The sequence below is a fragment of the Homalodisca vitripennis genome, chromosome 6, assembly GCF_021130785.1.
Source record: "Homalodisca vitripennis isolate AUS2020 chromosome 6, UT_GWSS_2.1, whole genome shotgun sequence".
Classification (NCBI taxonomy): Eukaryota; Metazoa; Arthropoda; class Insecta; order Hemiptera; family Cicadellidae; genus Homalodisca; species Homalodisca vitripennis.
Window position 1 is genome coordinate 15,618,629 of NC_060212.1, and position 24,048 is coordinate 15,642,676.

At 35.1% G+C, this 24,048-nt stretch overlaps 1 protein-coding gene across 5 annotated transcripts in view; it reads right to left on the bottom strand.

The window, feature by feature from the left end:
- The window catches only part of LOC124364141 (protein sneaky), a 35,951-nt gene extending 17,236 nt beyond the window's left edge, over window positions 1–18,715 (bottom strand). For all 5 annotated transcript variants that reach the window (XM_046819377.1, XM_046819376.1, XM_046819374.1 and 2 more), the window contains exons 1-9: window positions 18,475–18,715; window positions 16,410–16,526; window positions 13,724–13,833; window positions 10,132–10,365; window positions 7,607–7,738; window positions 6,091–6,259; window positions 2,987–3,127; window positions 1,528–1,682; window positions 88–221 (exon numbers count right to left, since the gene is read on the bottom strand). In XM_046819377.1, coding sequence (XP_046675333.1) covers window positions 88–221; window positions 1,528–1,682; window positions 2,987–3,127; window positions 6,091–6,259; window positions 7,607–7,738; window positions 10,132–10,365; window positions 13,724–13,833; window positions 16,410–16,526; window positions 18,475–18,604 — 1,322 coding nt within the window. In that variant the 5' untranslated portion in view covers window positions 18,605–18,715. The remainder of the gene's footprint in view (window positions 1–87; window positions 222–1,527; window positions 1,683–2,986; window positions 3,128–6,090; window positions 6,260–7,606; window positions 7,739–10,131; window positions 10,366–13,723; window positions 13,834–16,409; window positions 16,527–18,474) is intronic.
- Between the last annotated feature and the right edge of the window lie 5,333 nt (window positions 18,716–24,048).

Here is a 24,048-nt window from a genome sequence, read left to right on the forward strand (position 1 = left end):
GTTCAGAAGGGACTCAGAGCTTCAATTGAAATAAAATAATTTACAGCCTAATCAAGATTAAAATGGTCAATTAAACTTATGACTTACTTTATAATCACCCAAATAAACAAAAAGGCGAGAATAGCCCGCAATAACTTGACAGAAAGAGTCACAACTTCATTAGCATAGAGCATGTCATGATGAAACTCCTTTATGATGGTAATTACGGAGCGCAGTGAAACCTGCACAACAAATGTTTATATGTTATTTTCAGAAATATAACAATAATAACATATAACAATATAAAAATAAGCTATAATTATAAATGTAATTTATATGTTTTATGTACAAATCGTGGACAAATTTAGCATAGAATACGTTATGGTGAAACTCCTTTGTGAATATTTACAACACAAAATTTGAGAACCGATTCCTCGCTTGACAACGTAAGAATTGTGAAAAATACATGATTTTTCCGGGCATTTTCCCTTTTTCAATGATACAATACAATCATTAACACTACGTTTCGAGATCTGCACACTGATCTCTTCTTCAGGTAAATGAGTAAACTAATACATGACTACAACCTAGGTTAAATTAAACAAAACATTACGTTGTGACACGCATAAGGCATGAAACACAACATGTCATTCCATGCATACTGAGTTTTAAAACATGCATTCAGTAAAACCTGAACCCTTATTATTAAAACTGAACTACTGAATACAGGTCACAGTAGGTCTGCACTTACCGGCCAACCACATAGAACTGATTGGTTTCATTTGGTTGGCCGGTGAGTGCTGACATATTGTGACCCATATTCTATAGATCAGTTTTAATAATTAATGTTTAGCTTCTATTAGGCGCATTTTTAGACTAGTTTGCATGGAATACACACATAACATGGCTGTTGTGGTTCCTTACTTATGCGTATCATAACGATCTGGCATGTGTTTATTAATTTTATTGTGGTTTTACATTATGTTAGTCATTTACCTGAGGAAGAGATCAGATTGTAGATTTCGAAACGTAATGTTACTGATTTTGTTGTATCACTCAACTATAGCAAATGTCCGGCAAATTCTTGTTTCCTTCACAAAATATGAACTATTTTATTATAAAACAACAATAACAACGATATAATCTACTATGAAACAATCTTAAAAGGTAGAAACTGAGAAATTATTAATAATATCGGGTAACAATAAAAAAATAAATACAATACCACAAATAAACTAGACCACACATTGTGTAAACAAAACGTAATAACTTTGTATGTTCTGTAATTACCTACGACTAATTAGACGCCTTGAGAAAATTGGATGCAGAAACCCGAAATACTTTTTAATTTATGATTTAACGTGTGCGATCCTACATCAGCCATTCAGTAAGTCGATTTTCATATCCTCAGATAACAAAGTTCTTTCTTGGTAATGTTGTACGTTCAATACTGTTCTCTAAATCTATCCAACAGTCAGTGACTGAACTTCATCTTCATTTAACGTTACGACAGTTCAATCTACGTACGTTTTCATCAACAGAACTTACGAAATTAGGAGGTTCGTGGATCTTGTACTGAGTTTTTTCCTTGGCGACCTTGGCCTTCAACTTCGCCCCAGTCTGTAGTATCGATGCGTATTTCGTGCCCATACTTCCGCTCACAGCCGTGCTGGGGTCACAATCGTAGCTGCCGTACGAGAACACTGAACCAAACAGATCATATATCATAATGCAACATTATATTCTACACTCTAAAATATATTGTGTTCGCTGACAAGACCTTTTTTATTTCGTGTCGTCGCTTGTCTGTCTGAGCAATAACTCTCGATAGAAAGGTCCTAGAGACTTAAAAATTTGTACATAGGTCCCCTATACGTCCAAGAAAGAGCGTTATTTATTTTCGGGTTAAAAGGTGCAAGGACGGACGGTCGTCTCTGACTGTCCGTTTGCCCGTATTGGCGACAACTCTTGATAGAAAAATCCAAGATTTAAAACTTGGCACTTAACTTACTTAAGTACTACTCTCCTTAAGTCTAAGGAAGAACTCTATTGATATTAGGATCTATTGGCAGTTCGTCCGTCCGTCTTACCGTCCGTCCTTCTGTCTTGCCGTCCGTCCGTCATCCGTATTGCCGTCCGTATTGCTGTCCGTCCGTATGTCTTGCCGTCCGTCCGTATTGCCGCCAGTCTGTATTGTCATCCGTATGTCTGTATTGCCGTCCGTCCGTCCTTACTGTCTTCCGTCCGTCCGTATATCTGTCTTGCCGTCCGTCCGTCCGTATTGCCGTCCGTCCGTGTTGCCGCCAGTCTGTATTGCCATCCGTATGTCTGTCTTGCCGTCCGTCCGACCTTATTGCCTTCCGTCCGTCCATCCGTATATCTGTCTTGCCGTCCGTCCGTAAGCCCCATGTTAAATCTGGGTCCATCAAACAATGCAACTTGTTGAACAATTCTTTGTTTGAAGTTTATTTTTGACGATGAAAGGATTGTGAAGAAAACACAAATTTCTCCGGACTTTTACCATCGTTCAGTGAAAAAAAAACTCAGTAACACTACGTTTCGAGATCTGCAATCTGATCTTTTCTTCAGGTAAATAACTAACCTAACACATAATTACAAACTAGGCTAAAATAAACAAATCATACCAAAGCGTTGTGACACGCCTAAGTCAGGAATCACAACCACCGTGTTGTGTGTCAACTTCACTAACTCTAAAACATGCACTTAATAAAAGAACTAAACACAACACTAATCATTAAAACTGAACTACAGAATACAGGCCACAATACGTCTGCATTCGCCAATCAACCAGCTACGACTGACCAAAGGCTAATATCAAATGGCAATCGTCACGGCAGAAAAGATGGCGGCAATGAAAAGGAAGTGAGAGACATGAGTGGGCCCTTTTGTTTTTCTAATTATTGGTTAATGCTAGATGTTTAACAACTCTATTGCATAAATATTTTGTCTAGATTTGTACAGCCGTAATGTACTTCACAGAACTAACTCCTGACAAGGTCACAGATGAAGGTCAGCTTGACCGCCCAACATATGGCCCAGTTGAAAGTCCAGTGGAATGTGTCCATGCACCGGTCATACAGGTTATGGAAAGCGCTGTGGCAACTTTTGGTCATTGAAGTTTTCACACCTGAAAAGAAAGTTGCAATTACAACATTTCACTCCTATGAAAGGTTTTGTTTTCTACGGTTAACACTAAAAATACGTTTTATAATAGCAAAATAAACATGATCTCTTAAAGGAAAATGTGTGTAATAGTGCATTGATGACTATAATAGAATCTCTGATGCTGATGAACGAATTCTCAGAATTCTCCAATTTGCAATAGAGTAATATAAAAAAACATGACCTCATTAAAAAAAAGATTTTGGCAACATTAGTTCGTTTGCTCCTTCATCTATTTAAAACAAGATAAGTTACTAAAGACGTAAAACAAAAATTATTATTTCCATACTTAAATTTTAACAAAAACTCTACTAGGTTAATACTTTACAATATTTAAATTTAAAAAATTGCAAAGAATCACTATTTTTCTTGAGAATTTAGTGTACTCCTAATTCCGTCCCAAATGAAGTTGTAAACAAACTCGACGTGAATAAAAAGTTCATTAAAATTGTATTATTAAATCCTGGCGTGAACATACGATATAAGACCGCCGGTGTATTTCAAACTTTGTCATGAAAATTATGGATTTGATAACCAGTAAAGCCGGGAAATTTCAAATCCTGACATGAAGATAATATAGATAGATTGGGCTACCAGTTTAGCTGGGATATTTCAGGCTCTCGTCTGCGTCTGCAAATAATAGATTTGGTTGGCAGTAAACCGGTATATTTCAAAATTTGAAATGAGGATGATAGATTGGGTTAAAAATTAACCCAGCATAATTCAGATTTTGAACTGCAGATGATGGATTGGGTTAACAGTAAAACCGATATATTTCAGATACTGACCTGCAGATGATGGATTGAGTTAACAGTAAAACCGATATATTACAGGTACTGACCTGCAGATGATGGATTGAGTTAACAGTAAAACCGATATATTACAGATACTGACCTGCAGATGATGGATTGGGTTATCAGTAAAACCGATACATTTCAGATACTAACCTGCAGATGATGGATTGAGTTAACAGTAAAAACCGATATATTTACAGATACTGACCTGCAGATGATAGATTGAGTTAAGAGTAAAACCGATATATTACAGGTACTGACCTGCAGATGATGGATTGAGTTAACAGTAAAAACCGATATATTACAGGTACTGACCTGCAGATGATGGATTGAGTTAACAGTATAACCGATATATTACAGTACTGAACTGCAGATGATGGATTGAGTTAACAGTAAAACCGATATATTACAGATATTGACCTGCAGATGATGGATTGAGTTAACAGTAAAACCGATATATTACAGATACTGACCTGCAGATGATGGATTGAGTTAACAGTAAAACCGATATATTACAGATACTGACCTGCAGATGATGGATTGAGTTAACAGTAAAACCGATATATTACAGTACTGACCTGCAGATGATGGATTGAGTTAACAGTAACAGATACCTGCAGATGATGGAATTAACAGATATATTACAGATACTGACCGATGGATTGACTAGAACAGATTGAGTTAACAGGATTACAGATATACAGTTAACAGCAATTGCAGATGATGGATTGAGTTAACAGTAAAACCGATATATTACAGATACTGACCTGCAGATGATGGATTGAGTTAACAGTAAAACCGATATATTACAGATACTGACCTGCAGATGATGGATTGAGTTAACAGTAAAACCGATATATTACAGATACTGACCTGCAGATGATGGATTGAGTTAACAGTAAAACCGATATATTACAGATACTGACCTGCAGATGATGGATTGAGTTAACAGTAAAACCGATATATTACAGGTACTGACCTGCAGATGATGGATTGAGTTAACAGTAAAACCGATATATTACAGATACTGACCTGCAGATGATGGATTGAGTTAACAGTAAAACCGATATATTACAGATACTGACCTGCAGATGATGGATTGAGTTAACAGTAAAACCGATATATTACAGATACTGACCTGCAGATGATGGATTGAGTTAACAGTAAAACCGATATATTACAGATACTGACCTGCAGATGATGGATTGAGTTAACAGTAAAACCGATATATTACAGATACTGACCTGCAGATGATGGATTGAGTTAACAGTAAAACCGATATATTACAGATACTGACCTGCAGATGATGGATTGAGTTAACAGTAAAACCGATATATTACAGATACTGACCTGCAGATGATGGATTGAGTTAACAGTAAAACCGATATATTACAGGTACTGACCTGCAGATGATGGATTGAGTTTAACAGTAAAACCGCTATATTTTAAATTCTGACCTGCAGATGATGGATTGGGTTATCAGCGAAGATGGTACATTTCAAACCGGATATGAAGATGATGGATTATTTATAGACAGTATAGTAGGACTACTTAATAACCGCGCATAAAGTGATCTGAAATCAGAGGTGTTGCCAAACGGCTCATGTAAATATAATCCAGCCCATGAGATCTGATATAAGGGTCCATAAATATATTTTGAGAGACCAAACTTACGTTTATTTTGAACTTTAAACTTCTATGTATTTGTATGTGCTGTATTATTGTACATTTACTTTAACGAAAAGGGCATTAGGCAGATTTTTTGCACAGTTCACTTGATTATGATGTTTCTTCAAAACATATAGGTAAATAAGACCTCATCATTTGTATTTTTATTTTGGGAAGTAATAAATCCTATTTATTTTTTCCGCTTTATAGTTGAGCATAACAATGAAACTAGTTAGCAAACTGCTTGTTGCGCACTAGACAATACTTTTAGTTTTACTACTATAAACCATTGACATAACCTAGTACAAACTCTTTCTTAAATCCCTTTAATCCTGGCTACGCCATTAATCCAAATCTAAATAGTAATTTACTTAGACTGTTTTTAATGCACCGTTACTTGATTATCGTTAAAGACTAAAACCACATTAAGCTTAGCATTTAATGAGAAGAAGTTAAATTTACAAACCTTCACATCGTAGTTCCAATTTTTCGTAATACTTGTTTTGGTACTTTTCCGCCACCGAACTTAAGTTTTCAGTTAGATTAATATTCACAACAAAAGGAACAAATGGAAAATGCTTCTTCTCTTCATAACTATACTTATTCGCCATCTCTTCACTTCTTTTTGTGTCACCCTGGAAAAGATAACAAATTTAAATGTCTGTATAGACAGCGTTGAATTAATAAAATCGTAAATTGCCAGCATTCCAAAAACTATATTTTAAAAGCTTCCATACATTTTAGGTTATTTTAGTGAGTCAATACTTTTTAAATGTAAAACATATACCAAATTACTCGTTGTTTATTTGAATAGCCTTAATGTAATTTACTTTTTATTAAATCTTTCACGTGTTTTGTAATTGTTGTTCACTTAGGACAGGAAGATGAGAACCCCCCCCCCTAAATTGCACATAATTCTGAAAGGACACTTGCGCTGCTTCCGGGGCGACAAGCAGGGCCGTACTTAGCTTTGGCAGGCCCCGGAAAGGTATTCGGCCGGGCCCTTGAAATGTCTGGAGGACCCCGGTACGAGTACGGGCCTGGTGACAGAATAATCAGGACGGTTAATGTTGGCGGTAAAGAGCGCCTCCTGTGGAAATTCAATGAGGAGGGGTAAGAGTCACTGTATCAACAATGGGTAACTATGATTTACTGTAGTATATACTTTATTGTTGTCCCTCTGAGAGCAGTGCTCACTCATTGTTGAACTTGATAATAGCTTTTGACACTAAGGTATCCATTTTATCCCAATATCTCTTTATACTCGTATGCTACTACGAAGATGTGGCACCCCAGGGCATCCGTTGGATTATCCGGATTTAAGTGAAACGTCTATTTTCTTACCAAAGTGATCATAAAATGTACAGTACCAATAGTTATATAACACGCGTTGTAATGCAAACGCATAATTTTGACTTCGGCAACAGCAGATTTCACAATGCGTCAGACTTAGGATCACTTAGTGTAGAACCTCTGTAAACGAGTTTAGATATCAAAAATGAACGTATTGCGGGGCAGGGACGTAGCCACCAAGGGGGTCAAAGGGGTCCGAACACCCCCTTCCAATTTTTTTTTTTTCAATTACTTTTTTAGTAAACTATTATTATTATTATTTAATGAATTCAGTATTACTGACATGTACTGCTGAAAGATCGTACTCAACAAAGAAGCGGGTCAAGAACTTTTCAAGGAACAAAATGGACTCCATTATGGGAAAATATATGCCTGGACCCCTCACCCCCCAAAAAAAAAATATATATATTTTTTTTTTTTTGGGCTACGTTCTTGTGCGGGGCAATGACAGTATAACATTGTCATTAATGGTCCTATTATACTTTTAAACTCATCATGTGTACATTTGTATTTTAGTAAACCAGTGATGATGGCCAGTTCGCAGATTCAACAATGGCCGAAAAAGTTGCTTAACCTTGAAAAAGGTAATAGATCTCTTTAAAATCAAGTGAAATCAATTCACGACTTACTAATTCCGCATCCAAGTAGTCATTTTCCTCTTTGATGTACTTTGTATCGTCTTTCCCCTCTATCTCCTGGGCTAACGGTTCCACCACATTCTTCACAGATGCCAAGGTATCTTTAAGTTCCTCTGTCTCTATCTGCAACAGCATTCAAGGGTAGGGTACGATAAGCGGACCCGGTTTTTATATCGAAGAATGTAATCATCGGTACCTAATATTCGCATCTCAAATCCTAGACTTTCAATCGATATAAAAGTATCTATAGTTTTTAATAACAATCATATGTTTTAAATTAATATGTGAATTTACAGTGGTGAAACAAATGATTATAACCATAATTAGGAAAACTGAAGACAACCATATTTGCTCCTCTCACAGTTACAGTTGTTTCTTTCCCACAAATTTCACTTAGAGTCCAACATGTTGAATCCACGAAAAACATGTCTTATCATCTTTCAAAGCAATTGTCGTGTAGTTTTCTAAAATTGAATGCCATTTTTAATAATCAAATGTTACTTATCTAAAATTGAAAAATTACCTTAAGTGTATCATTTGAAAGTGTTTGCAGCTTTTGATATAGATTATTTAAGTTAATTATTCGAAATAATTAATCAGTATCGATTGATTATATCGATGGTTATGATTAAGTAATACCGTTTGCCAATTTCGATATAAAAAACCGGGTCCGCTTATTGTACCCTACCCGCATTCAACATATTGTATATTCCCTTAATACAGCGTTATTAGTATTGTCTATGGATTTGCGGAGAAAGTGAATGACACATTGATTACAGAAGGACAACGTGACCAATCAATTCACTACAAATCCAATGTGTTTAATCGATCATTTTTATTGTCAAATACTGACCACGTTGCTCAACGTGTGAGATGGTCAGGCTGAAGTACAGATTGGCCAAAGTCAGTTGGTGTTCGTTCACAGCATCGGTCAATAAATCTTTTGAGTTTCCGGACTGTTGTTGACCTCCATTACCAACCCATTAAACACTTTTCAAATGTATAACTTGTTCTTTTCCCACATTTAAGATGCCACATAAACGGACATCTCGTGAAAATGGTGCAACAGGGAAAAATAATTAAGTAGATAGCTTTGTGTCGGTCCTAAAATTTATATAAAATTGAATTTGTCAATATACATTAGAAATCATAACAAAATTGGAGCGAATATTCACTTTAAGGTGTTGGTAGAACTACTTGTAGTACACTGTGCACTGTTGGTAGTGTAAACTGTTAATTATTCCCTTTTAAAGAATAAAATTTGTATTTTCGTAAACTGTTATAAAACATTTTTGTTAAAATTACGAATGAAATTTTTTTAATATACATACAATTTTTTATGTGTTTATTTCAAATTATGTTTATATATGGGTTGAAAAACAGTAGTGATAAGATATATGAGATATTTCACTATTTGAATACAACGTTTTAATATGATTTAGGTAAACCTAAATTTTGTGATTTCATAGCACATTTAGATAAAATGAAATGAAGAAGTTTGTACTAAAAACATACTAAACACATGTGTATTCTTTAATTCGAGAACTCGATTAGACTATATATTATATATATTACGTACACACATACATACACACATTGTTTTCATTTTTTTATCGCTCTGAAAGAGTCATAAAAACGTTTACTGTATGGTTTTATGAGTATGTTTATGGTATTTTAGATAGTATTTACATTTGAATTTTTAATAACTCCAAAATTGGACTAGAAGTGTGTGTGTGTGTGTGTGTGTGTGTGTGTGTGTGTGTGTGTGTGTGTGTGTGTGTGTGTGTGTGTGTGTGTGTGTGTGTGTGTGTGTGTGTGTGTGTGTGTGTGTGCATTGTATTATTATTGTGTTGTTGTTGTTATTGCTATTATTATTGTGGTTGTAGATAAATTTATTTTGTTGTTATTTACCTTCGGATAGTTTTTTTAGTTACATTGTATATTAATCTGTTAGCTTTCTTTTACTAATTTTTTAAAATATACCTAATATAAATAATATTCATAAGAAAGCTGTTGTTCATAATTATTTATAATTAATGATTCGTTGACCGGTTTACGAAGTTATTCAATCTATGTGAAGTACTTTCCAGTGGAAACTAGAACTAGAACTTTTGAACTGTTTATCGCAGTGGAAAAAAAACACGCATGCAATAAAATTCTACAGAAGTAAAGTACTAGAAAACCCGTCAAAGATAATAAGAAAAATCCCAGCAATAAGTAAGAAAAGAATTTACTTCAACAAAGATGAAAAGGCTATTAATTTTTAATAAAGACGCCACATTAATCCCATGAACTGCACCCAATCACCATATCGATCAGCCCCTCTCAAATCACATTTATAAGCGGATGCGAATTGCGGATGGTTTTGCGAGTTTCTGTTTAAACTCTATTGGCAAGATTGCACACCACAGCGATGCTGAAATATCTCAAGATTTTACTGTTTTTTGACCCGGCCTGACCCCAAAAACTCGCGTAAGACTAAGACTAAGGTAATAATTACACAACAAACCGTTTACCTTGGTGCCCAAAAATGCCAATTTGAACGGTTTGACCAGCAAGCCGTACCTCGCCTGGGACAGGTTATATGCCATGCGGTTGCTGCAGGAGACCATGCGTTGGGCCTCTTCAAAGTTCAGGATGACGTTCCTCACCGGTCCTGATATCACAGCGGTCAGAATCAGTGCCTGAAAAATGTGTCTTCCCGCAGAGCCAAAAAACGTCGGTAAGCAGATAAGCACCAGGCACCTTATCTGGAACCACCACTGGCTGGTAAGGATAACGGAAACTAGAATCACTCAATCTATTGGTTATCAGTAATATTCTGCTCTAGGCTACATTATATTATACTGTATTCCGGTGAACAGCCAATGGTACATATGTTTGTTATTTATTTATTTCTATGGATCAAGCTACCACACAAAAAAAACGTTAATGATGGCATGATGATGATGCTACATTGTAGTAATCATAATCCAATCGTAATCAAAATAATTAGAAGGAATAGTTAAAGAATGTCTTATTTTATAACGCCTGTTCGGAGAAACGCATTCCCCTGAAGGATTCAGGCCATCGCCGTATGTGCACCCAAATCCATACGGGTCGGATGGCTTCGTATCAAATCAGATTCATTGGCACCGGACATTTTCCATTGTTCAGTAACACTACGTTTCGAGATCTGCAATCTGATTTCTTCAGGTAAAACTTCTTACGCGTGTCACAACGCTTTGTTATGCTTTGTTAGTTTTAACCTCGTTTGTAAATATGTGTTACGTTAGTTATTTGCCTGAATAAGAGATCAGATTGCAGATCTCTAAACGTAGTGTTACTGATTTTTTTGTATCACTGAACGATGGCAAATGCCCGGAAATATCCTATTTCCTTCACAATCCTTCCATCGTCAAAAACAAACTTCAAACAAAGTCATTGGCGCCATTGAAAACTTACATTTTTTTGGTGCGACGTACTACTGGAATAATTCAGTGTGGTGCAAGTCATATTACTGAAATAATTCTGTGATCAATTATATATTTTTCATTACCGGAAAGAATACTTGAAATTACAGCACTTCATCAAGCCTCTAGAAGACCCTCTCGTGTTAGATAGAGAGATAGATAGAAGAGATAGAGTATTAATCTACTTTTGAAAATCGACGTGCTTTGGAATTTTCAATATTAGGTGGTAAATTGTTTAAATCGAATACGATAAAGAAAAAGTTGTTTTCTAGAAGGAGTAAAATAAAAGTTTTCAGGAATTAAAAAATCTTTATTTCTGTTTTAATAAGGGTAATTAAGAAGAGTATTAAATATTTTTCAGTTTTCAAAGATGGAATATAAAGTGTGGTAAATGATTAAAGATGGGAATTTCAAGACCCCATGTGCTCTAAAGTACTCTCTACAACCATCTCTAGACCCCAGCCCTAAGACAATTTTAAGAGCCCTCTTCTGAAGCATAAACACTCCCGCCATGTTCGACTGGGTGGTGAAACCCCAAAAAATAATTTTATACGTCATCAAGGACTGAAAAATACCGAAATAGAGGAGCCTCCTTAGACTCGATAGAAGCTAGACACCTCAGTGGATAAATAGCAGAATTCAGTGTTTCACATAAACTATATGAACATCCCATTTGAGATTACTTTTAATATGAAGGACAAGAAATTTAACAATAGAGGACTCTTGTAGAATCTGACTTTACAGAAGCACAGAACGTACCAGTTTTTGTTTTGGATATATTAAGAAATAATTTATTTTGTTTGAACCATTCGAACGACAAAGAAGAATAGCAATCTACGGCTTGGGTCATTGCAGAAGAGGTCTTGCTGAAAAATTTAGTCTTGTGTCATTGGTAAACAAAAGGGGTTGAAGGAACACTGGTAAACCTCGAAGGTCGTAAATCATTCACGAAGAGAAAAACAATATTGGATCCAGTAGTGAACCCTGAGAAACACCATTTATACGGAGAAACTCAGACTGAAATATTGCACAATTTTGGGAAATTTCAACACAATATAATCAATTAGAAGGGCATGAAGAGAACATATCAGAACGTCTCTGATGTCATACCGATATGACTTATTCAGAATCATTTGGTCAACGACATCAAAAGTGTGGCGAAAGTCACAGAAGAGACCAAGTGAGTACTCGCCACTTTTACAAAAATAGTAGATTTCCTCCAGCAGTTTTGAAATAGCTGAGTATGTACTTAGGCTAGGCCTAAAACCAAACTGAGAGGGAGAAATTATGTGATATTTTGAGAGAAAACTTTTGTAGCCTTTGAAGTACAATACTCTCAAAAATCTTAGAAACAATGGGTGTTCTTGAAATGGGTCTATACAAATTCACACCCCCTTGACTATTCCTTTTGAATTCAGGAATAGCTTTTAATACCTTAAATTCTTATAGAAACACCAAACACTAATGATGCATTAAAGACATAGGAGATATATTTGGAATTTAACATAGAATTCCTTAACAAATGAGGAAGAAATGCTATATAAACTATTATTTAGCGTCCTGATCGTCTTATCAGCCTCTTCGGTACTGATAGGAAAGAAAAAATAACATCTCATTAATAGGAACTTGGTACGGGAATTTTGTAACTAAATGAAGTTAATTGCCATTTAGAGATCAGATCACTGAACGATGTAAAATATCAGGGAAATTTATTCCTTTCCTTCAAGTAGTTATAGTTTTTTACCATTATGTTTCAATGGAAATGCTTCAACTAATGTTTCTAATTATCAAACGCTTTCCCTATGTGCATGACCAGTTTTGTTCACTCTTATTTAATTTAGTTGGTATTATTAAATATATATACAGTGCATTCTATATTGTTGAGGAGTTCACGAACCAGCATACTGGGTTTATTAAAAGTCTGGAGGTAAGAAAACTTTTAGCGAGTTGGGGTAGAAAAAACCAAGTCATCATGTATTTATAAGGCATACATTTGTATTTTGTATGTATGGCTCAATGTGCCCAAAAATCTAAACACTTTGAGGGCAGTAAAGCATTTTTTTAATGAAAATATTACGTCGTCATTCATTTTGATGGTCTTGATAAAAAAAAAAACTTAATATCGCAAACTAGCCTGAACATCTCTAACTAGCCTGACTTGAATATAATTATTTTTTTCAAATAAGTATAAAAATTATGTATGAACTAAGTAATTGTATTTTTTTACTTTGTTTTTGACGATGAAAGGATCGTGAAGGAAAAACGCTTTTCCCGGACATTTTCCATCGTTCAGTGATAAAAAAAATCAGTAACACTACGTTTCTAGATCTGCAATCTAATCTCTTCCTCAAGTGAATAACTTACTAACATAACAACAACCTAGGTTATGTATTTTAACCTATACCGATGTTATGTGTTAGGTAATTATTTATCTGAGGAAGAGGTCTAATGAGAAAATGTCAAGGTGGAAATATGACCAGTTGCAATCCTTTGCACTGCGTTCATTAACCTAAGAAATATTGATAAACTAAACAATTGCCCCACTCCAATCAGTGGTTGTCATAAATAATACTTATTCCTGTAATACTGCAAAAAATCCATACAAAGTATCATCACTTCGATGAAAGCGATGAACTTATTTCTCTAGAAAACTAACTTGCGTGAAAACCATGCACCCGATTGCCAATAGCAGTGTCGACATTTTGCCCAGGAAGTACATTGTGTCTTTAGAAATTTTCAGGCCACTCAAGATATACTCGTAGAACGCTGTGAACAACAACAAAACTGAGTCAAACATATTTTATTGAGATCATAAATTAACGGTCATAAAATAATAACTAAATATTGTCTTCGCAAATGTTGAATACTATTTTCTGACTCGTATACTTTATAACAAGCATAGTTATTACGTTAGTCTATTAATGCTGTATTAGGGCATTAATTTTATTTGATATTAGTCATTAATTAATGTTCTATTCTATTATTAGTGGTCTAGTAGAACTTCAAATTTCTAGTCATTAATGTTCTTTTAATATTAATGTTCTATGACTTAGATCTAGTCAGGTAGTCGCATGATTTCCGAACCTCTAACGTCCTTAAAAAGTATTTCACTTCTCCCAGAATTCCTTTTCGACTTTATAAGTGCATGCAAAATGCTCTGTCTCTGATGTTGTAATAGAGCAGTTTACAAGTTGTGAGCTGAAACTTATGAGAAGTAACAGATTGACTGTAAGAAACATTAAAAGGAAGAACGAAGAAAACTACAGTAAGACACGATTGTCTTGGACCACGAACCCTCTACTGAGAGGTTGTCTGATCCTGTTGATTCTTTATTCTCCTCACCCTTATTTTGAGCAACTAAGAGTATAAAACGTACACCTAGGCAGAGCCTCGCATATCTAGGTAAGGCTAGGTGACTTCGGAGTGGAGCATAGTGTTCCGAAGGTTTCGTAAAATTTTCCTCTAAAGAACCCGGAGAAATGCATCCCCTCGGCAGGGTTACAAGCCGCCATTGGAGTTAGTCTGAAACATAGAGCAAAAAAGAGGGAAAGGAAGAAGTAGATTACTTCAAACGGAAAGAGGATAGAAAAGTACAGAAAGGTCCAGAGGAGTAGTGCCAACCATAGACCGAAAGATCCAGAGGAGTAGTGCTAACCATAGACCGAAAGATTCAGAGGAGTAGTGCTAACAATAGCCGGAAAGACCCAGAGGAGTAGTGCCAACCATAGACCGGAAGATCCAGAGGAATAGTGCTAAACCATAGACCGAAACAAAATAAGATACAGAGGAGTAGTGCCAACCATAGACCGAAAGATCCAGAGGAGAAGTGCTAAACATAGACCGAAAGATTAAGAGGAGTAGTGCTAACCATAGACCGAAAGATTCAGAGGAGTAGTGCCAACCATTGACCGGACGATTCAGAGGAATAGTGCCTAAACCATAGACCGAAAGACCCAGAGGTAGTAGTGCCAACCATAGACCGAAAGATTCAGAGGAAGTAGTGCTAACCATAGACCGACAGATCCAGAGGAGTAGTGCCAACCATAGACCGAAAGATCCAGAGGAGTAGTGCTAACCATAGACCGAAAGATTCAGAGGAGTAGTGCCAACCATAGACCGAAAGATCCAGAGGAGTAGTGCTAACCATAGACCGGAAAGATCCAGAGGAGTAGTGCCTAACCATAGACCGAAAGATCCAGAGGAGTAGTGCTAACCATAGAGCGAAAGAGCCAGATGAGTAGTGCTAACCATAGACCGAAAGAGCCAGAGGAGTAGTGCTAACCATAGACCGGAAAGATCCAGAGGAGTAGTGCTAACCATAGACCGAAAGATCCAGAGGAGTAGTGCTAACCATTGACCGAAAGATTCAGAATAGTGCTAAACATAGACCGAAAGATCCAGAGAAGTAGTGCTAACCATAGGCCGAAAGATTCAGAGGAGTAGTGCTAACAATAGACCGAAAGACCCAGAGGAGTAGTGCCAACCATAGACCGAAAGATCCAGATGAGTAGTGCTAACCATAGACCGAAAGACCCAGAGGAGTAGTGCCAACCATAGACCGAAAGATCCAGAGGAGTAGTGCTAACCATTGACCGAAAGATTCAGAGTAGTGCCAACCATAGACCGAAAGAGCCAGAGGTATAGTGCCATCCATAGACCGAAAGATACAGAGCAACCATAGACCGAAAGAGCCAGAGGTGTAGTGCCAACCATAGACCGAAAGATCAGAGGAGTAGTGCCAACCATAGACCCCCTAGCGTCAGACCTCAGAACTAACTGTAACAATAACCCGAACAATAACACCACACCTCGTTCTTATGGATGATTTGTCTCATGTGTAACTAATACAATCAATGCTTGTATTTTATAGGTTGGAAACACACAACACAAAAACAACTTATTGTATACTAATGAAAGTTTTACACAATGTTTTAACACTAAACACATGTTCCTTTACTTTTTTATATTAATTTCACATACTTCTTAAACAACAAATAAGTAAAAACTTTTTGAAAATGTGGTTTTTATTTTACAGCAATATTGTTTTGTTGGTATGGTAAAATCTCATGGGAGGAACTAGGTAATAGTTCAATTCTTGAAATGAAAAAATCATGAAACTTTTTAATCTTGAGATATACGTTACAGTATTGGATAAATAATTGTGAAGAACTGTCACTTTATATACAAAACGTCCAGTTGAAGCAAAGTCCACTCTGTAGTTCCCTGCATCCCTACGTGTTAAGTCTAATCTACGTGACTTTGTTTTTGCTACTATTACTACGTTTTATTTCAGGAGTATTTTTTTTTTACCTTTAGTGAGTACAATCGTTGCATTTACTTACCCATTCCTACAAACGTCCCAAATACAAACCCTATAAAACCTTTGCAATATCGATACTTATTGTCTTCAAATATCAGACCATGTATGAATGGTCGGCTTTCCTTCATACTGTCCAGTTCTAAAAAATAACAGAATTATTATAAAATGGCTACCATTGGAAAATAAACTAACGAAAATATAGATACTTAGACAGTAAAGGCCTCAAAGCTTTTAGACAGTAAATCGGTGTACGATTTATGTGTGACAAATTCTATTGTAAACTCAATGAGAAACTTATGGCAAATTTATTTTTCCTACAAGATTACAATATTAGAAGAGAATGTATCAGATGTGGTGTCTAGTGTAAATAGGAGCAGTGTGATATGAACAGAAACGCACAGACCATAAAATGTTGTGTCATTAGAGAGCATGTGATCAGGGGCGCACCGAGGGGGGAGGACGAGCGGGCCCGCCCCCCCCCCCAAGAAACATTTTATTTCATAATAGGATTTTTTCATGATAAATGAAACTGTCATTAGAAGCTTGATACATGACACTGGCCAATTATTGTATATTTAAATCTGTTTAAGAAAAGACAATTTATATGATTTTAAAGTTTTGTAAAATAAGATTCGCCACATCCATTGGGTGATCTATACAACCCTATAATTATTATTTTCCTAAGAGTGTTAGATAGAATCTTGACACCACTGGCTTCAAAGACTAGATCGGTAATGTGACCAATTTGGATTTTTCGAACTTCAATGGCGTTTCCACGAAAATTGCCACACCACCCCCTTTAAAGTGTTTGACAGAAATTTAATAGTAAATCGAAATTTTGAATTTTGAGAAAATTTATTGTTTTTTTTTGTTTTTTTTTTTAGAAAATGTAATGTTTTAGTTTTGAATCCGTTTTGTACTCGTTGGAAAACATTTTAAAAATACGTTAAAACATATCCTTTATTTATTTTGTCAGTTTTTTTTTTTTTATGTTTAAATTTAAACTAGTCGAACTAATTTTATAGAGACAAAATCTTTTCCTGGAGAATAATTAAGAATTTTAAAGCTGGACAGAACTATAATCCGGAGGCCACTATTTTTTTAGAAAAGTCTTTCTTACCGGATACTTGAAATAACTGCATTATTAGAAATAACACATTTTATTTGACATACTTTGAAAATTACATGTCATTATGGCGATCAGTCAAAGTAGGCAGGGGTGGCACACCCTAGTTGAGGTTCACAAGATCCTCTGAGGTAAGTCTGAGGTTAGGGAACAAACCCCGCCAACTCCAACAGTCATCTCCCAGTAGACTAGACCTATCGAATTGCCCATGAACCCCAGAATCTCAACATTTGCGGTTAGTGATGTACCGCTCCTGGGCATCCATAAGGTTGCCCAGATTGAAGTGACACATCGGTTTTTGCTGTGCCCAGTAGTGGGTTCAACTGGAAGATATAAACCAGCCAGAAGTGATCCCTGCTGGGTTATCATAAATATGTTACAGATAACTTTTACGAGCGCTCTCGTGTTCTGGGCTTGAATTTGAGTACTAACTCGAGGGAAGTTTTTCTTTTATTCGCCAGAAGTGCGGGGCCACCAAACCTTGGACAAGGGCATTTTGCGATCGGCACTTTCCCGACCTTAGATCACGTCCAGATCGTAATTCTTTTCCATGATCGTTCCGACATTAGATCATGTTCGGCTTCACCCCGCACTTATGGCGAAGTAAGAAAAAAATCCCTCGATCTATAAATTCAAACACAGATCTTGTGAGCACTCGTTAAATTTTTATATGTATAACACATACGTATGTATTTACCTACTTATAGCCTATAGCCTAATAAAAAATGGTAGATAAGGACAGAGTGGCCTCCTTTTTGCCGACATCGCTTCCTTTCGGAATGCAGGAAACAAAAATGAATCTCCATAATGGCATGTAATTGTCACATAACGTTAAATAGTCTGTTATTTCTAATAATGTCATTTTTTAGGTACCTGGTGAGAAACGCCCTTCCAAAAACAGGGGCCTCAGGATAATTTAAAAATACAGTGTTAACAAGTATTGTATAAAATAAAAACTTACTATCTATCGCATATCCAAATATTTTTAGTGTATTTTCCGGACCTCCATATTCGTCTCTTTTCAATTGTAACTTTGGAACAAGCAAATCGTGTAATGTTTGAAATATAAAACAAATTACGTCCATTAACATTTTGCCAGCAGTGTAAAATAGACTTTTCTATATTTTTCTCCTTCTGTATTGTGGTATTTTCCTCAGTGTATTGAGGTTAGGTTTTTGCATTAACAATGTCTTATATGACATTCTTTATGGTACACAAGATTATGTAATAACCTGTGAAACCAGCTGGTCAGCAATGGTTCCTTTATAACTTGACTATTGTACAGTAGTATTTTTCTGGTTTGCCAAATGGCTGGCTCTCGTAACTATCCATGAAGCCTTAAGGTTCACTGTTTATTGACACTTTGATGTTAAATCTTTAGACGGTGTTACAATATACTTATAGTATATGTTAGGAAGGGTTGCTACAATGTGAATGTTGAGATTATCTGCAGATTACATTCCTCTTAGTGCACCATCTGGAATCTGACGCTGTCAGAAAATTGACTCCTCAACAATAAATAGGTTGCAAGTGTTGGTTTTGTGTTTAGACTCACGAGTCTAAGACGTTACTGGATAACCCGAGAAAGATGCCGGGCTGGTTCCAACTCCCTGAACTCGTGAGTGTGTAGGTGCGTGCGTGCAACTACCTGGTCCTTCAGCCCCAACTCTATTTGCTAGTACTATAGACGCCCTCTTAACCGGCTTTGTTTCAACCACTCTCTTCTGAAAGAGACTCAATTTTTATCCAGCTGTTCTTTTCCATAGTGATACGCTTTATTCAACCACGTTAGACACGAAATGGCTTGAGAGTGCCGATGGCCGAGCGGTCTAAGACGTTGGACTTTGGGTCTGAGTTAGAGATAGCACAGGTTCAAATCCTGTCTGTGACCGAATCACTTTTTATCAGTACCATCGACCTTGTACTGTATCGACTCTCCCCCTTAATCTGTTTGATAAGATCCTCGCACAGGCCAGTGGCCCATGAGGACGACTCATGATTAAGTAATACTCTGTGAGTTTCAGAGTATTATTCGTTGTTTGGTATCATTTTTACGGTTATGATGTTTACAATGTATATACCGGGTGCCTTAAAAGTACCACCGCCCCTCCTAATAACTTTTTTGTGAATAGAGATGGAGTGATTTACTTTAGGGAATGTTTATACACCCAAATGAGGAATTTTTATGTGAAAATGTTTGATACGTATTGACTGATGAAACAATTGTCAATGTTCTCTTTATTGGTGAAGGAGATTAAAAGCGTGGTTAACTGGTATATTGTTTTTGGTTTTAATTAATAGACCCATTTAGTATTACATTTTTTTTTTAAACTTCTTTTACTAGTCAAGCTTAGAACTTAGAACAATTACCAAAACCCCTTCTGGGTTATTCCTCCATTACCACGGGTGCTCAGCAAGCAGTGTGTATGGCATGTTTTGTGTACTGCACTTGTATTTTGGAGTCTTATAGGTTGTGTCTACACACAGATATAAACCTCTGGTGCACTACACGTATGATTACTGAATATAATAAATTTAAACAATGCAAAATACTGATGCGAAGTGAAGTTGCTCAAATGGTAAAGACTATTTTTTTATTTTTTAAGAAAGTATATTAGACTAATTTATTTAGTTAGAAACAGAATCAATTCATCCATTTCAAGTATAAATTTTTGTGTTTCGATAACAAACATTTAATTGAGATCTATAGTATTTTAAATTGATTACCTTAAACAATTGGCCTTTTAATATAAGTTATTGATTTGAATTGAAGTGAAATAAATTTAATAATTTAGAAAATCCGTTATTGGCACAAAAAATATTTCAGTATTATTTTAAATCGGAGAATTGTGAAATGGAAATTTGACGTCTATAGTGGAATGTCATCCCCCCTACCGGCCATCGTAAATCGTATAATGGATACATCCATTCCAAGTTTAAATAGTGTACATCATTAATTAGACTGTCATCTCACAGACTAACTTGTGACAGGATTGCGATTGTTTATGATTATTTTATCTCAAGTGTTAATGAATAATTGTTGATCCTGCACCACACAAAACGGACTTCTAAAGAATTTCAAAAATTGCAAAAACAAGTAGACCAAGTAAACCACAATAGTTACTATAACGGGCTAGTGGCATAAAACAGAACTGGACTACAAAAACCCTTTTGTGGCAATCACATTCCGAGATTTCTATTCGAACTAATTCAAAAAGCGCTTTCAACTTGTAGCTCCTATATTAAATCTTTTTATCTATTTATTTCAAGAACCGACTCATAAATATACACCAAACAGTTGGAAACTAAGAAACTAAATTTATTAAACTGTAAAAAATTATACATACGACTTTCCTCAATCGAGCACATAAGTGCAAAACCATTTTAAAAGTTATTTAATTTACACAAAAAGTAGCTATGGTGGGAAGGGAAGGGCTGATTCAATGTGAATGTTGAGTTTAGCTTCAGTTCAGCTTCCTCTTAGAGCAGCGTCTGGAATCTGCGAGTCTAGAGATTGTGTCGCAAACATCGTAGTGCACCTGTGAGACTACCTCTCCGCCTATTTATAAGTGTCTCTGATGTCGAAGCGAAGTAAAGGTTCGTTTTGAGCTTCTTCATCACCGACTTTCTTTGGATGATCTCTTCAGACGAAGATGACTCCAGATTCCAGGAGTCAAGTCTGAGACAGCGTCAGATACCAATAACGGAAGGACGCTGCAATAAAAGGAAGGTGAACTGGAGCTCCACATTCACATTTTTAATTTGTTTCAATGGGTTAATAAAATTCCACTACATCTGATAAATCTCTATTTATTCAACAACTTTCGCATAAACAAAGTAATAATAAATATTTAACCAAACAAGTAACGTTTTTTTATTCTCTGCATTAATTCACCAACACCATTATAAACTAACACTCTAATATCTGTTCTTATATACATATATGTCTAATAAACTTTCAATAATGATAAAGTACTTAAAACAAAGTGTTACAAACCGAGAACTATAAGCTGCGGAATGCCAGCCGTAACAATAGTGTACATCACATTAGAAATGGCGAACTATAAACACAACCTTCTACGCATCACATTAACATTCTATCGTATGCAAGTAAGATTTGTCTTATTACCGTTTACATGACAACTATTGACAATTTTCTGGTACCTTCTGACAATCTCCGATATCACGTTGAAGGTTACAGTGTAGCAAAATATCAGATAAATTAAGCGTCCTCTAACTTACGTGATGTTCATGAATAACCTAAATATATAATTAAGGATCTACTAATTATTAACTTGATAAAATATACTATAAATATTCACTTAGGGTTATGAGTTAAGAGTAAGATATAAGTGTACGTTCTTTTTAAGTAATAAATACCCAGGTGTGTGATTTCCAAGTGACACACCATCAAAACTAGGCCGTAAGTAAATTTTTACATAGAACTCTTGTAACTTCGTTTTTTGTTTTCTGTACAAAATCAGGATGGCAACACTGATTTTACAAAGCCATGTTATCTAACACCTTCCTTGGGGGGAATTTTAAAACAAAAGCTTCAATGAACTAAGACAAGTTTCATAGTTCTCATAGTTGGAAATGCACAAACTCATTCTTGTCTACGTAGAAATGAAATTTCAAACAAAATTAATTTAAAACCTACAGATAAAATCTTTCTCAGGATATCTTGCCATGTGATACATTCACATTTTTATTCATTAATTTAAGTTTCATTACAGTATTAAAATAATTTCCAGTGATTAGTGAGGGGGTGACATGCTGGTGTAGGCTTAATTACATCTGGTCACAGACTTTAACATTGACTTTCTACTGTGTTATTTTATCATTTTACTTTATAAATAAAAATTTCACATGTTAACACCTCATATGCTTATACACAGTTTGTTCACCAAATTATTTATTTTGTTATTTTCTTGTTGCCCTTTTGGTTATCCATAAAATCAATGTAAAAGTCTTCGGTAACACTCAGCCAAATCTCAACGCAACAAGCACGATCATAAATCTCAGTGTTGCCTATAAAGATATGAAGCGTTGTGACCAATTTCAAGGCAATAGGTCAGTTTGTTTTTAGAATTCATACAATAACTTAATGTTCTTAACTCTAAAACCTAAGTCTGATTATTGGACTTTTATTGTTACAAATTTAACAATAATTGAAATAAAATATCAAAATGTCTGATATGAATATTTTCTAACAAGCAAGTCAAACAATACACTTTTTAGTAAATCTTCCCCAATACGTATTACATTAATATGAACTTACATAAAAGTTAATATTGTATTTTACAGATGTATGGTTTGTCAGCATGATTGATTTCACAAATGTATGCCACTAACGTTGACCCTAAGCTTGTAATAAAATTATCCTTAAGCAACAAACTTCAGTCTACTTCATCTTTACAACTTTATAAGAAAATCACAATTTTAATAAATTGGGGAACTAAGTGAGTTAATTACCACATTTTGTTGTATTTGTGGTTTTCCAATTAAAACTCAATAGTTAATCAACTGAGATTCAATTAATAAAGAGTTGAAAAGTAATACAACTTTGTGACTTAATATATTACACACTTATTTAACTACACAATTTTGTTCAATTTTATGGCACTAAAAATATTATATAACTTAGTTACTTACAGGAAGTGATTCTACACTATGTGTAATTAATTATAAACTAATTAAACTCAACATTATATTAAACTATTCAAATTCAAAACACGTGATTTGATACTTGTTTGTGAGTGGGCACATTCATATTGAAAAATGAGATTATTTTTCATTATAATAATTATACATCACTTATTAATATATAATTTTTATTTATGTTTTACGTATTATCTATAAAATTGTTCTTAATTAATTGTCCAGTATTTCATGCACTTAATAATAACCACTGCATAACTTTTGTTTTGGAAAAACATTTTGGTTTTACCAAGACAAGTAATTTACCAGAATAGTAAACTAAACTACATTAGTTCTTAATTCATGTGTGAAAGAATTTAAACAATAGTGTATTAATTTGGTAATTAAAATATTGTATATACAGTAGAGTCCTGTTAATCAAATAAAGTTAGTTTGTTTACTAACTGTAAGTTAAAAATAAAACTGTCACCAGTTTGAGACAATATAGTTACTGTCAGAACAACATTTATTTGGAACAACTCAAATTCCAATGTAACTTAAATTATTTGTGACGTAATAGATAAGAGAGCTGTAGATAATTGCAGGAGATAAACTTTGCTGTCCGCTATTTTATTATTCCTCAAATCCTTACGATTATTAAATCCTAGTCTTAATGTTTATAACATTTCTCGCTCTGAGTCAAAAAGTAACCAAAATCTGCTGTGTGTGAAACCAAAACGTAATATTTTCCAAATAGCAGTGCGAGTGGGGAAAGTTACATAGCTTTTGTACACAAGTAGGTTATGTACCTAAGGTAGGTTATGTTCCTAAGGTAGGTTACACACGCCAGTAGATTATGTGTAGCCAAATTGGCTAGTACAATAAACAATCTATA